At 48.3% G+C, this 13,316-nt stretch overlaps 1 protein-coding gene across 2 annotated transcripts; it reads right to left on the reverse strand.

Moving 5' to 3' along the window:
* Positions 1–405: 405 nt before the first annotated feature.
* CHGB (chromogranin B) lies at positions 406–10,977 on the reverse strand. 2 transcript variants are annotated; one of them, XM_075413375.1, is made up of 5 exons: positions 10,802–10,977; positions 6,728–6,771; positions 5,359–5,452; positions 2,030–3,804; positions 406–822 (listed from the first exon to the last, which is right to left on the reverse strand). In XM_075413375.1, exons 1-5 carry the CDS (start codon positions 10,848–10,850, stop codon positions 739–741), a joined length of 2,046 nt encoding a protein of 681 aa, XP_075269490.1. In that variant the 5' UTR covers positions 10,851–10,977; the 3' UTR covers positions 406–738. The 2 variants fall into 2 exon arrangements, with proteins under 2 accessions (XP_075269490.1, XP_075269489.1); XM_075413374.1 differs by lacking the exon at positions 10,802–10,977 and adding an exon at positions 7,811–8,048.
* Positions 10,978–13,316: the final 2,339 nt, after the last annotated feature.

Below are 13,316 nucleotides of genomic sequence, written 5' to 3' on the forward strand. Positions count from 1 at the left end.
GCCTGCAGTAGCAGAAAGAATGTGTCAGCAAGGCATGTTCGGAAGGCGAAGGGGACTGCTTAGTCTTGAGTCAGTGGCACGGGCCAAGCCACTACGCTTCTGAAGCACCACGTGCTTTCCAAATTAACAAGCAACCATTTGGTGTTGCAACCTCTTTGCTTCTTTAATGACTGACTTCCAGCACTCAGTAATTCACGGGACATTTCTGTGGTACTGGAGCAAATTAATCGGCATTCTTTCTTAGCTCTTGTGTTCTTGGTAATGAGCAAATGAAAGGCACAGATTGGCTCCTTGTAACTTTTAAAAAATACTGGTGAACCACAAGTCCAACGTTTTGTACACAATCTACCATCTGATACAGCTTACTTTGAAATAACCCAACCAGTCAAATAAGCCAGGAGAAAGTTTGGTCCAAGATCAATGGTTTTTATTATTTCAAACTCAGACAAATATATTTCTGAAGAACACTAACAAACACAATTATTTTCACAAGCATATTAAAAATATCTGCCTTGCATGAAAGGTTATCATACTAAAATTCATGCTATTCAGATCTCAATAGCATAACAGCAAATTAAAGACATTTTCAGCTGTATAAATCACTACACCATAGTGGACAGTAAAGAGTATTTCCTGTTTCTAGGGCAAACAACAATCCAGTGGCAGTGAATTTACCACAAAATACAGGTATTGTGAGTACAGCTACGCCTAGCTTTGAAACGCCAAAGCAGATCATCTTCAGCCTCTCCTGTTGTCATTAAACTTCTCGGCTATTTTCTGCAGCTCCAGATCCATAGCAGCCAGGTTCTCCAGGTCTTTTTCCTGTGAAAACACAAAGCGCCTTTTGCACATCAAATAACATTGGCAAATGTTGTATTCGATGAAAAGGAGAGACAAAGACCGTTTCGGAGGCAGGCATCTCCTGCTACTTATGGGGTCCCTGGGCAGCTTGCTGGGGTGAGGGATGCTAACAGCAGTGCAGCACGTGTCTCTGGAGATTTGTGCAATTTCCTGCTCTTAACCGAATTAGGGCTGGGCAAAGTATCAAAATACTCATTCTGAGAGCTGGCCCTAATTACAGCTCGATCTTTATAGCTTTAAAGCACCACTACCCAGTAGTGACCTCCTGCTATCTCAGAGCTGCCGCCCCAGCAGCGTGCAGTCACCTCTGCCCAGGTGAAAGTCCCTCACGAGGCTACAACCTCATGATCGCAGTGGTGCAGGCTTATGACATGCAGCAAGCTCAGTGTGCAACAAGAGGAACACCTCCGCGTTACCAGATGCTGGGGGGAAAAAAACACATTTATGCAGCCAGTTTTTGTTTATTGTGACAACTTGCTAACACCGTTTAACTTCTGTATAAGTCAGTATTAAACCTTCACTGCTCCCAGCCCAGCTTTGTGCAACAGGTCCACTGACATACAGGAGGAGCGTCCAGCTGATGCGCGTGGGCTCAGTTTTCCTGGACACTGCAGCAGAACAGGAAGTCCAACAAGACAAGGACTCACATACAGGGGAACAACAGGCACGCATCGGGCTTACAAGCGCAAGCCAGGTTCTGCTCTGCAATTACAGCCAGGAAGGCAACGCACAGCTGAGTCTCACTCTAAACGTCCAGCTTCCTTTTCAGCTGTGCATTTTAACCAACCCGACAGACCAAGTGGTGCTTCCTGATTACCCCTCTGCTCCTGCTGCAACAGGCACTTTATTTTATTAGTCTGCAAGACCCTAGAAGGAGAGGTAGGGCCCATACGAGGAAAATCTCCTTTCTCTTCCCGTCTCACAGCAGACAGAAGCTGATGAGGATGCACATTGTCTTTATTTTACAAACTGTGCCCTGGGGTAGCTCCACTGAATTCATTCAAAGGAAGCAGATTTTTAAATCACTGAAGATCTGGCTCTCAATGTGACTTAATAATCATCGTGTTTTTTCCACGCACAGTTTACCAGCTGCCTTGGGAATGGATTTAGAAATGTGCATGTAAAATCAGCTTCCCCTAGCTTTTCAGAGAAACACCTGCACACATACCTCCTCTTCTGTCAGAGGCTTCTGGCTCAGACTTCCTCTGTCCTTCCTGATCACGTGACGCTTTTTCATGTCTTCTCCAGAATTGTACAACTCTGGGAATTCAGCCGATTTCTTCCTGTAATTCAGAAGCTGTGCGAGTTGATCCATCTTGTTGTATTGCCTTTTCATATCATATCTGTTCATTTTGCCAAGATTCCTCTTCTCGGTGCGTCCATGGTTCAGAGCACTTAGGATTTGCTTTTTCTCCCACCAGTCATCATCATCATATTCAGGGAAAAGACTCTTCTCATTCAGGGTGGGCCTGCCTTCCTCTTTGCCCTCCAGAAGCTGCTCTCCTGCACTGTCCCTCTTCTCCACGTGCCGGCTTTTCCACCACAGCAGTGGGTAGAACGGGCTGTAGGATGCTGTGGTTCTCTTCTCATTCTCTACAGGGGGACGGCTTCTGTACTCTTCCCTCTCTGCATATCTTCCCTCCTCCATATTCTCCTCTTCATCTTCCATCTGATCACTGCTGTGATGCTTCTTTTCTACTTGCTCCTCCTCCTCCTCACTGTTGCCAGGGTAGTGCTGCTGCTCTACACTGTCCTCAGTGCTGTAGTGTCTTCTGGCCTGCCCCTTGCGCTCTCGAGCATATGCTTTCTGTGACCCTCCATCTTCATCGTCCCACAAGCGGTATCTGCCTCCAGCATGATGCTGCTTGTCCTTGCTGCCACCATTGAGATACCTGTCCAGCTCTTCCTCGCTTTCGTCCCCAAGAGACATCCTTCCCACAGAATGGTGCCTCCTTGCCTCATGTGATCCATCATGGTGTCTCCTCTCCTCACGCCACTTCTCATCACTTTCTTCACTGTGGCGATGCCTCTTGTTTTCTTCTTCACTGCTCTCTTCACTCTGTTGCCACCTTTCTCTGTACTCCTCGCTTCCCTGGTCTGCATGACTCTTCTCCTCCACTTCTTCAGACCCATGCCTCCCATAACCGCTCTTCTCCTCACGCTGCTGCTCAGACTCTTCATGATGTTTCTGATGGCGGTTCCTTTCCTCCCAGAGACGGGCCTCCTCTGTGTTCAGTTCCTCAGCTACTTCCTCTTTCTCACCACCACGACCCCTCTTCTCTTCAGAGGGCTCACCCACTCTGTGCTTCCCATGATAACGTTTGGGGTTGTAGGGCTGCTTCTCCTCCTCTATTTCTTCACTCTCATCAGATTCTTCATGCTCTTGCTGACGGGAGAAATTACGTTCCTTAGACTCATGGTGGTATTTTTCACTTCTTTCTTCCTCTGCCTCTCCCACTTCGCCTTCATGAATTCTTTTGTAAGGGCTCTGCATTCCTTCCTCCGAATGCCAGTGGCCCATGGGGCGCTGATCATTCCCATCAGGGAACTCCTCTGTGCTTGTGCCTGTGGAGTGGGACTTCTCATTGAGAACAGCATGCTCTACCGCTTCCTCACGACGCTTGCTCTCTTTTCTTTCTTCTTCACTATGGTAGCTCTTCTCCTCCTCCCTTCTGATTTCCTGATAGTGTTTCTTCTCTTCTGTACGAAGTCTCTCTTCCTGAATAGGTGTATGGTGTCCATCCTCCTCTTCCTTGCTTTTACCTTCCTCGTGAGCAAGTTTATCCTCATCGCTTCCTTTCATGTAATTTTTAGATTCCTCTTCTGCTTGACTTTGTTCTTTCTCCACACTCCCGGTATGATGTTTTTCAATCTCTGCTGCCTCTTTCAAATGCCTCACCTCAAGTTGTTTGTTTTCACTTCTCTCTCTGTCATTTCTACCACCTGCAATAACACAAGCAGTGTAATGAAGTAATCCAACTCTCCACTGAAGTGTTATTTCTGTTTAAATTGATAACTGGCTTCCCAAAGTAGCAAGAAGATTTCAACAGGACTAACTTTTTAATTCTGCTTTTAAAATTCATCATTTTCTAGTGTTTTCTATGTTTGTCTGGAAAATATTAACTTTTTTTTTTAATTAGGCATTTTAAAAGTTCCATTGAATTTCCAGAATAATTTTTCCTCTTTGGCTTTTTTCTTTGTTTGTTAAGTCGCATTCTTAATATTGAATTAAATTAACTCTCATTCCCACTAAAAATCAGTGGGATCTGGAGTTCTGCTCAGCTCTTTGAATGTCAGGCCTTATCCATCACATATGCTTACTCACAAGAAAGACAACCATCTACTGCAAGCTGGAGCTTTTAGCAAATTTTAGAAGTTGCAAATTGACTGAAAAAAAAAAAAGAAAGAAATCTGTTACTTTGCAATAGTTAATGTTTAATGAAATCATGTTCCTTCCACTATTTCCAAAATGCTAAACGAAAGTCTGACTCTGACCACAATGGTAACAGTATATTTCTATGAAGATATTTCTGCTTCACTTGTGTCTGAGTAACATCAGAAACAGATTACAGATCCTAAAAGTTTTCAGACAATAGCTGGACAGATTTAAAAATAGCTCATTGTTTCTGAAAAGTTTCTCATTATCTGATATTCTTGGAGGAGATGTCTCTAATGGCAAAAATATGGTCCTTACCCTCTCTTTCCAGTAAGTGTTTTTTCGTTTTCCGAAACACAGCAAATACACAGTTTTTTTTCCTGAAGCTAACAATGTCATAAACAAAGCTTGATGCCTGCTGGCATTCAGCATCTCCTAGAAATTTGGGGCTGAGATAGATACAAATACATGTATTCCCAAAGCCCCAAAATTACCCTCTTCTGATGACTGTATTAGGGCCGTGCATTATTCCCCCTATAAATGAGCAGGAGACAGATGGGTTTCATCATTGCTTCTTGCTGGCAGGTAAGTTCAAGTGCCTTTTTATTGTTCTGTAATCAAATAAACATGACTGTGCAGAAAACAAAGAAGCATGTTCTGCACTTTGGCACAGTTTAAACTTAACCGCGCTTCCCCACAAACAGCAGCCTCTCCTGAGCTGGGCGTGGATCCCGTTGCCACCAGGCGCAGGAGCCTTGCTGATTTCAGCGGCGGTTATTTGAAGCCAGTTCCTACCCCCTGGGATGCATTCATCCCATGGTCCAAACCCGGCCACATTTGTTGACATCGCAGGCTACCTAAAGAGCTTGTCTGGTTCTCTCAGGCTCTCCAGGTGGCTTAAGCAGAAAGCCACACGTGTTAGCCAAGAATCCCTGACAGTTACCAGGTCAGGCTGTTTATTCTTGGAGCAAGACAGGCTAAACAGAAGGAAATCAGAATTCTGACATTGGAATTGGAGGCACCAGTTTCACACGGGCTGAAGTAACAGTTCACCAGCTCCAACACAAGAGAGAATCCATCTACTAAATTCCTTTCACAAGTTCAGGTAATGTTGTACTTACTCTTCTTCAGGATTTCTTTGCATTCAGGGTTAATTGGTGGTGCATTTGGCTTAGACAGAGCGTTGGACAGAACCTCCACTATGCACCGTGTTACCTAGAAGAAACAAAACAGGAGAAAAAGTTCTCATGGCAAAAATGGAAATCCTACTTCTGGCCCAGTTAGTGAGGAAAGCTAGTTCAGGATTAGAGTTCAGGCTAATATTTATGCGTTTTGAGTAATCCCCAGCTCTAACACAACTTCCTGTGCATTTGGGCAACAAGTGCTTTGCTCCTCACTCTCATACCAGTAAGAACAGTCATAAGCTCTTTTTATCTCCCCTTTTGTTTGCATAGGTAACAGGCTCCTTTTGTACATTTTTAAATATTAAACACCCTATTCAGTACAAACAAGAGTCAAACAACATGTGGTAACAGCACCCTGCAGGAAAAAAAAGAACCCAACACATGTTCAAAACACGAAGATCATTCTGTAGGATCTGTGCAAGTGAGGATGCTGCGAAGGTGTTACCACAAGTATTGCCTGGATTGCCAGTAAACCAGAAACGCTCCACATTTTTTTCAGGTGTGTGTGCTGTAAGCCCTGCCTCTTTTAGTGCTTAATATTCAGCTGGATAGTCTTCTGGAAGCAGAGGAAATGGACTGATTTAGGAAAGTCACACAACCTCCTCTAATCCTTAGCGCTACCAAACTAGCTCCGGTACAAATTCACACAAAATGATTTTCAAGCGTTGGAAGTTGTAGGTTGTGAGCGAGGGCTCGGATCATCAGGAGTGCAAGAGTCTCAGGCTGACAATCTGGGTGGCTGGCTGGGTGGAGACAACAGAACATTAATACGGCTGTTTGTCTTTTAACTGTTTTTACTTTTAACTGTTAGCAGGTGTTTACTAATCTAACTTATAACACCATCAACCAGTGGAGAGGGTCTGATGTCCGGTTACAGGTGCTGAGAGCAGCTAATAGCATCTATTTTATCAAACAGGTTAAGAATCTCTTTCCAAGGAAGGCTGCGTTACGAAGTCCATTACATTGTTCGTAACTGTAGACATTGCATCTTTCTTCAAAGTTTCCATCTCATTTTTTACAGTCCAATAACACGTACTATCAAATAATATTTCAGATCATTTTTGGGCAGCTATACAATGCACAGTTTCAAAAGTACCACACTGACATAAGAAGCCAGCTTCCGTTTTCATCAAAGGCACCGAAGCGCATGCAGGTATCTTCTGACAGCTAAAGGGACCTCTGAGTGCTGATCTCTTAAGAGTTTACCCTCAGGAAAAAAAGGCATTACCCTGAGAGTTTAAAGACAAAACACGGAGAGCATGTGACTGATATTTTCTGAAATTTGCTCTGACACACAGTTACTCACCATTTCTTCAAGATGGTCTTTTTCCACTGGAACTGTGCTGACACCTAGAAGAAAAACAAATTATTGCGGACTCATTAATCCTAGCAACAAGCATCACTGACAGGAGTCCTCAGTCAAGCTGGTCTGATGAGATGGCTTGAGTTTTGGGTTGGCAGGTCAGTAAAGCAGACACATTTTGCATTACATCTTTTCTTATTCAGGATGGAAAAGCAACGTAAAGTTGCAGCCTAGCATGAGAGAAGAGGCATATTGACATTTCTAGCACAAAAAGAATACACACCAAAAAATAGAAAGCAATGCTTAAATTCCAAGACCGGAGCTTTACTGCAGGTCAGGCCTTCATGCAGTTGTACCTGTCTGGTGGTGAAAAAACAGGAAACAAGCAAGGCCTGTTTGCACCCCAAGAACCTTTTGGCTTCTGCAAGGGGCTCTGGGTGTCCCACCACCACCTCCCCAACAGGAAACCGTTCTTCAAGGCTTTAAAGCAACTACTGTCCATATCCTACTGGAGAAATGCTGTCTCGCTTGGATAGGAGGTGGCTCTTGGAGGGAAGGACAGAGACAGCAGGGACAGGAAAATTTCCATTCACCAAGAGGCCCATTGTCACCCCAAGAAATAAGCAAAAAAAAAATCAAATCCCAGTGGAAAACACTACTCTGGAAGGAAGCAGCACAACCCATCTCTCTCTCTCTGTCCTGAAGACACGCAGGGTAATTAACACCTCCTTGCACCAGTTCTAACTGTACCTGACCCAAGGTATTTGCTTTTGGAAAGAAGCTGTTGCAAATGAAACCTCCATGCTGCTCTATTTTGCCATCACTGCTGCAACATCTCCAGCTGGTTAATGAGCTTGGCTGCTGTGCATTATTAATAAACTCTGTCAATCCTCACCCACCTTGAGATTTGCAGAAGTGAAGTTAGGCAAGTCTGCCAGCCACACACCAGTAGGCAGAAGCACAGCTTACTGTTATCACAGCTTCACAGATTTGCCGCATGGTATATAATCACAGTACACAAATGTACAGCTTGGGGTGCAGTTCTGAAGTCATTACACAAGTCAGGATAGTCTTAAATACACCTACCACCCTCTCTGCAGTGCTGCTTGGGTGGGACAGCAAGGCATCTTCTGTAACAGATGAACACAAAGCAGACTGTGGAGATGAAGGGGGTCAGTTTACCTAACAGTGTCAGGAAAACTAACGTTGCCCCAGGGAAGCATCCTGCCAAGCAGACAGGAGGGTGCAGCCTTGCGCTACTGAAAGCAGCAAAACCTTTCTTTTTGGCATCTGCAGAGGAAGCAGGCATCCCCTTGAGCACTGACTCTGTGTGTAATAACGGAACACAATGCAGTAATAACTCTCCCGACGTTTCAACCGTCCTCTGGTTTTGCTCCCCCAAACACACATGTAGGAATGTGCTTCTCCAGCCCCCGTCTCTTCTCTGCACATACAACTGCGATGAGAGCAGGGAAGCCACGGGAGGATAGCACAGAAGGGATTCCCCTAAAATAGCACTGCAGCCCTGCCCCATCATTTCCCCAGAACGCCAGTGGTGGGCAGGGGAGATGGTGCTACCCAGAGCCAGCCCTCTCCCCCATCTTCTGCGTTCAGTGCTGACTGATCCAGGCTATCAGTTACTTTATTTACTAACCTAGTCTGCAAATAACTACCACGCTGCGCAGTGCTGACGCCGCTGCAGTCTAACCTGCCCGCACCCTCCACCTGAGCATGGAGAAGGATGTATGCACACGTGGGGGCAGGAGACTGCCCCCCTTCTACTAAAAACAGTGCTATCCACTAGAAGGACATTCTCCCAGTCCCACGGAGGTTGGAGACACTGCTCTTATGGCACGAGCTCTTCAGAGTCACCACTTAGATGTAAGCAGAGGGGATGACCTGCTTCGTTGCCTCTTCTTGACAAGGCTCCTCCATGAGAAATAACAACACGCAGAACGGCAAACATGATTTTTGTCCTTTTAGTGATGCTGCCACAGCACCTCTCCTGTGAGTTACACCCCGTTGACATGATAAAGCACAGAACAGACAAACTTTTGCCATCAGAGGTGCCAACTTCGGGCTGCCTCTCGAGCGCTGTGTCAGTGGTTATAAAGTCAGGTTGTACTTGCTGCCTTTGCCCTGTCATTCAAAAGCTCCCATCTCCCCAAGGAGATTTACGGATAGATTAATGACCATTAAGCAAGTGCCTGGTTAATGATGAAAGCTGACATGCACAGACAAAGGGGAAGCATTAGGCTACCACAGCAATGTCAGAAGCCACAAACAGTATTGGACTTATGTCATATTAACCTGCCCAAAGGAACAAAATGAGTATCCAGTCTATCCCAGAGCCCAAAACAATACATTGAGGCAATTGCTTCACCACAGCCGAGATAGGAAGCCTGTGGGAAGCCAGTATATCCCACTTTACACTGGTGCTGGCAGCACTAGCCCTTGCCAGTTGGCAAGAGCTCCCTCCGGGCCACCTGCCAGCTGAAGATGGCTGGCCAACACTTCTGTCTCCCCCTCCACAAGTGCTCAGGAGGGGCAAAGCATCACCCTGGCACCGCCAACAGCGGCGGGCAGCAGGGCACCCACCCGCCGGGCTTGCGGGGGACACAGCAGGCTGTACAACTGCAGGGTTTCACAGCAGAAACAAAGTCAGAGCACGCACCGAGATGGAAACCCTTCCCCTGCCCGTGCAGAAAAACCAGACCACAGACCCACAAAGTAAAGCAAAACCCTGTGTTTGCCTTCCCCTTCTGAACCAAATCTATGCAGGCAGTTACGATTCAATTATTTGATTTTTGCAGAAGTGCCGAGAGCTGATGAAGATCACGAAACAGGATGAGAAATACAGGATAAATTCATGTGGCTTTTGCTTGCATCTCCAAGATCGGGACAGATCTGTTGGTGGGTCCCTGATGAAATCCCCACAGGGCTTTGTTTCATTAACGCCGATGACTCAGTGCAGTGCAGTGCCATCACTCATCAAAATGTCAGCAAAAACCCTTCCTAGGAAAGATCACAGAAACTTTGGCATACTGATTTGCAGAAGGAGCACTAGAAAGTTCTTGAAGTTAATGTTGTGCGGATTCCCAGCCCCAAACAAACTCATTAGTTCATTGATTCTGGCCGACATTTGAAAGCAAGAGAGCCGAAAAGGACATAGAGGTACCTGTCCCGTTTGATGGCACGAATGGGAACAAAGAATTTGGTAAGAAATCCCCAAGGGGTCTGTGGAATAAGTCTGGTGAGCTTCTCTGGGTTGGGGTCTCTCCCCCCATCCTCCACCCTCCCCTTTGATTACAACGAAGGCGCTTGAAGGCGACTTAATGACAGAGTTTCTGTGCAAGTCCCACGAGCGCTTCCGTGTGGAGACCTCTAATCTACCTAAAGCCGAGTTACTCCATCCAGAGTGACACCGATTCTCTCAAGACACGATGCAATATGCATCAAAAGCCACGAAGCCATGCGATCACCTCATCCTATTGTGTTTAATCTTCATTTCACAGCGTGCTTTTAATATTTAAAGCTGCACGCCCAAAAAAATCACTCTTCCCTTAGTTAAAGCCGCGGACCCGCTTCTTCGCAACCACCCCCAGCACCACGAAGGGGCTGGCAGAAAATGGAGCAGCACGGCTGGAGTAAGCTCGCAGCGCGCGGCCCGTGCGGTCAGACCCCGCACCGGGGGGGGGGGGGGGGGGGGGACGGGGGACGGGACGACAGGCAGCCCCCGGCCGGCCCGGCGCCGGGCAGCGCGCCGGGACCCCCGCGCCGGGACCCCCGTGCCTGCCTCCAGCCCCGGCCCCACCCCACCCCTCCCTCGCGCCGCGCCGGCCGGAGGGACGACCCGGGGGATGACGCTAGGCGGGCCGGGCGTGACGTCACACCGATGGCGTCACCGCTTCGGCAGCGGGGGGGCTCCCCCGCCCTCCCGAGGCAGAGCCCTCTGCCCCCCCCCGCCACCCAGCCCGCGCCCGGCGGGGCCCTGCACTCGGCTCTCCCTCAGGCAAGGGCGGGCCCGGCCGCTGAGGGAGCCCAGCGGCGCGCTCCCCCCGGGGCGCTCCCGCTCACCTGCCAGGGCGGCGGCCCCCACCAGGCCCAGCAGCGCCAGCGGCCCCATGCTCTGCTCCGCTCCGCTCCCCTCCGCTCGGCGCGACGCTGCTCGGCGGCTCGCCGCTATTTAACGGGGGGAGCGGGGGCGGAGGAGACGGGCGGGGGGCCCCGCCGGGAGCCTGCGTCACTCCGAGCCCCCGGGGGCGGTGCCGCCCCCCCCCCCCCCCCCCCGTCCTCTCCCCCTCCGCGGCGCCGCCCGCGGCCGCGGGACCCCCTCGCCCCGCCGCGGGGAGGAGGCGGCGCGGGGCCCGTCCCTGCGGCACAGCCTTCGCTGGGAACCACCGCTGCGTTTCCACACTCCTCTCCCACCGCAGCCCCTTCGGGCGCTACGGCAGCCGCCTTCTCCGGCAAGTTTTCTGCCCCCTTCCACCGAAATCGCCGCCCGCCCCTGCGCACAGCAAGCCTCGAACCGGAGGACGGCTGGAAAGCGACCCCAGTGCGGGTGTCACCCGGAGAGCGAACGACACGCAGCGCTCCTCAAGGGTTTCACCGCGGAAATCGCTGCTCTCGGCATCCATCTCCACGGGCAAACCTCCCGCTCACTGTGATGATGCTCTGGGGAGCCAGAGCAAACCGACGCAGACCAAGTTTTGCAGCATTTTCTTCAACAGCCCCCACTGTCCCAATTAGTCCTCGATGGACTGGAAAGCACAAACGACAAGCTATGATGAGCTCTCCGCAGAGCAAGTCTGAACGCTGCCCCCAGTTCCCTTCAGAGCCAGGCGAGACCAGGAGCTGTTTTGCTTTTCCCTTCATTAACTCTTACGGGGCCATCGCCAAATTATGCATATTTTTCAGCTGATCTTTTTTGTTTGTTCTCAGTGCTAAGCAGGTGGCCCTTTAATTGCCAATGTTCATGGAGGACAATGGATCTATACATCAAAATGGCAGTTATCTTTATTATCATTCTGAGTACCGACTACTATATTGTGTATTAACAATGCCAGGCTGCTACAACCATCTATCCTTTAAACATAGAAAGCAGGACACAAGGACACGACACTCCATTAAAACTCACATGCAACTTCATCCGTGCGTGAAGGAAGCCAGGAACTTCAGCTCTGTTTGAAGCTTGTTTCAGGAGACAGCCTTGAACTCCAGGAGGAAAAGCCGGATAGATACCTTGTTCACCTTGCATGCAGATTACAGTTTCTGCAAAATAACAGAACCCAGTTACCTGGCCACCATGAAAAGCAAATCAACACCGCAACATCTTCTCTGCTTTCTCGACCTCCCCCTCCTGCCAGCCCTGTCTCCACAGGCAGATGTTTCTTTGGAAATCACCAGCCTTAACTGTGGCAAGTCAAAAGCCCGATTCAAAAGATTACGAAGAATTTCACTGGCTCCAAGGCCCCCATGTCCTCCCTCGTCCTGTGTCAGGATTCAGCCTGGCCTCAACCTCCTCAGCTGCTCACGAGAAAGATTTTTAGGTGAAACATTTGCCATTTAAGCTTTCTCTGCTTCCTCAGGCATACAAATAACACACTCCGGTTATCCTTGCGTTAACTGCTCTACTCCAGCATTTGCTTTGCTATACTTTTCTTGGACATGACAGAGTCAAAAGGGGCAAGTGATACAAAGATGCTGAATAAAAATAGCCAACTGCTGTAGTGTCTATGAGATACTCCTAACTAAGCACCTGTATTGCACAAGTCCTATTGATAGCTGGTACAACCACCACTACAGAAGCCTTCTTGCTGCAGAACAGACAGCTAAAGCTAAGCAGACCCACACCTCTGCCTCTTGTGGCTTCCAATCTATCCCTTGCACTGCAGCAGCAATCACTGGGGCTTCATGGCTGTTTTCTCTGTGCCAGTTGGTTTACTTATATTGCACTTGTAGGATTTCTCTGAAACATTCCCTCACCTCAGTATTGTGTGGGTTGATCCTGAAGAATCAAGAAGTCCTACATTTGCCGCTGAGAAGAGAAGATAAAGCAGTGCCAGAGCACATTTTGCCATTAGTTACATCAGGGTCTACATGGAAGCACATGTTAATGCCTTCAGATTTGATCAGAATTGAGGTTACAAAGATCTGCAAGTTTTGCAGGAGGTCACCCAAGAGGGTCTGTGACAGGAGCAGGGACCAAACTGCTTTCATCTTCAGCACCCAAGGGTAGGATTTCAAAACATGACCCCACAGACTTTTCTGCCAGCGCTGGAAAACCAGACAGAAACAATCCAAGCACTTTGCCTGCAGTAAATCAAGTCAGCCTGTATTTTCAAAACAATGTCGCTTCACATGGCCTTTAACAGCCAGGTATCAACTGGAATGACCTTCCACTTAGATTAGGAAAGAGATGTGACTGTATTAAATCAGGATTACAGCAGGTGGTGGCATATTTCACTGGATCAGTTGTGAGTGGCACACCCCAACCTCCCTTCTCAGATGTGTCAGAACTTCGATTGCAGTGATATACACGCCTCATAATGTTGTGACAATCTATCGCTCTATGAACAAACAGTATTTACCC

This window comes from Opisthocomus hoazin, chromosome 2, assembly GCF_030867145.1.
Source record: "Opisthocomus hoazin isolate bOpiHoa1 chromosome 2, bOpiHoa1.hap1, whole genome shotgun sequence".
Taxonomy (NCBI): Eukaryota; Metazoa; Chordata; class Aves; order Opisthocomiformes; family Opisthocomidae; genus Opisthocomus; species Opisthocomus hoazin.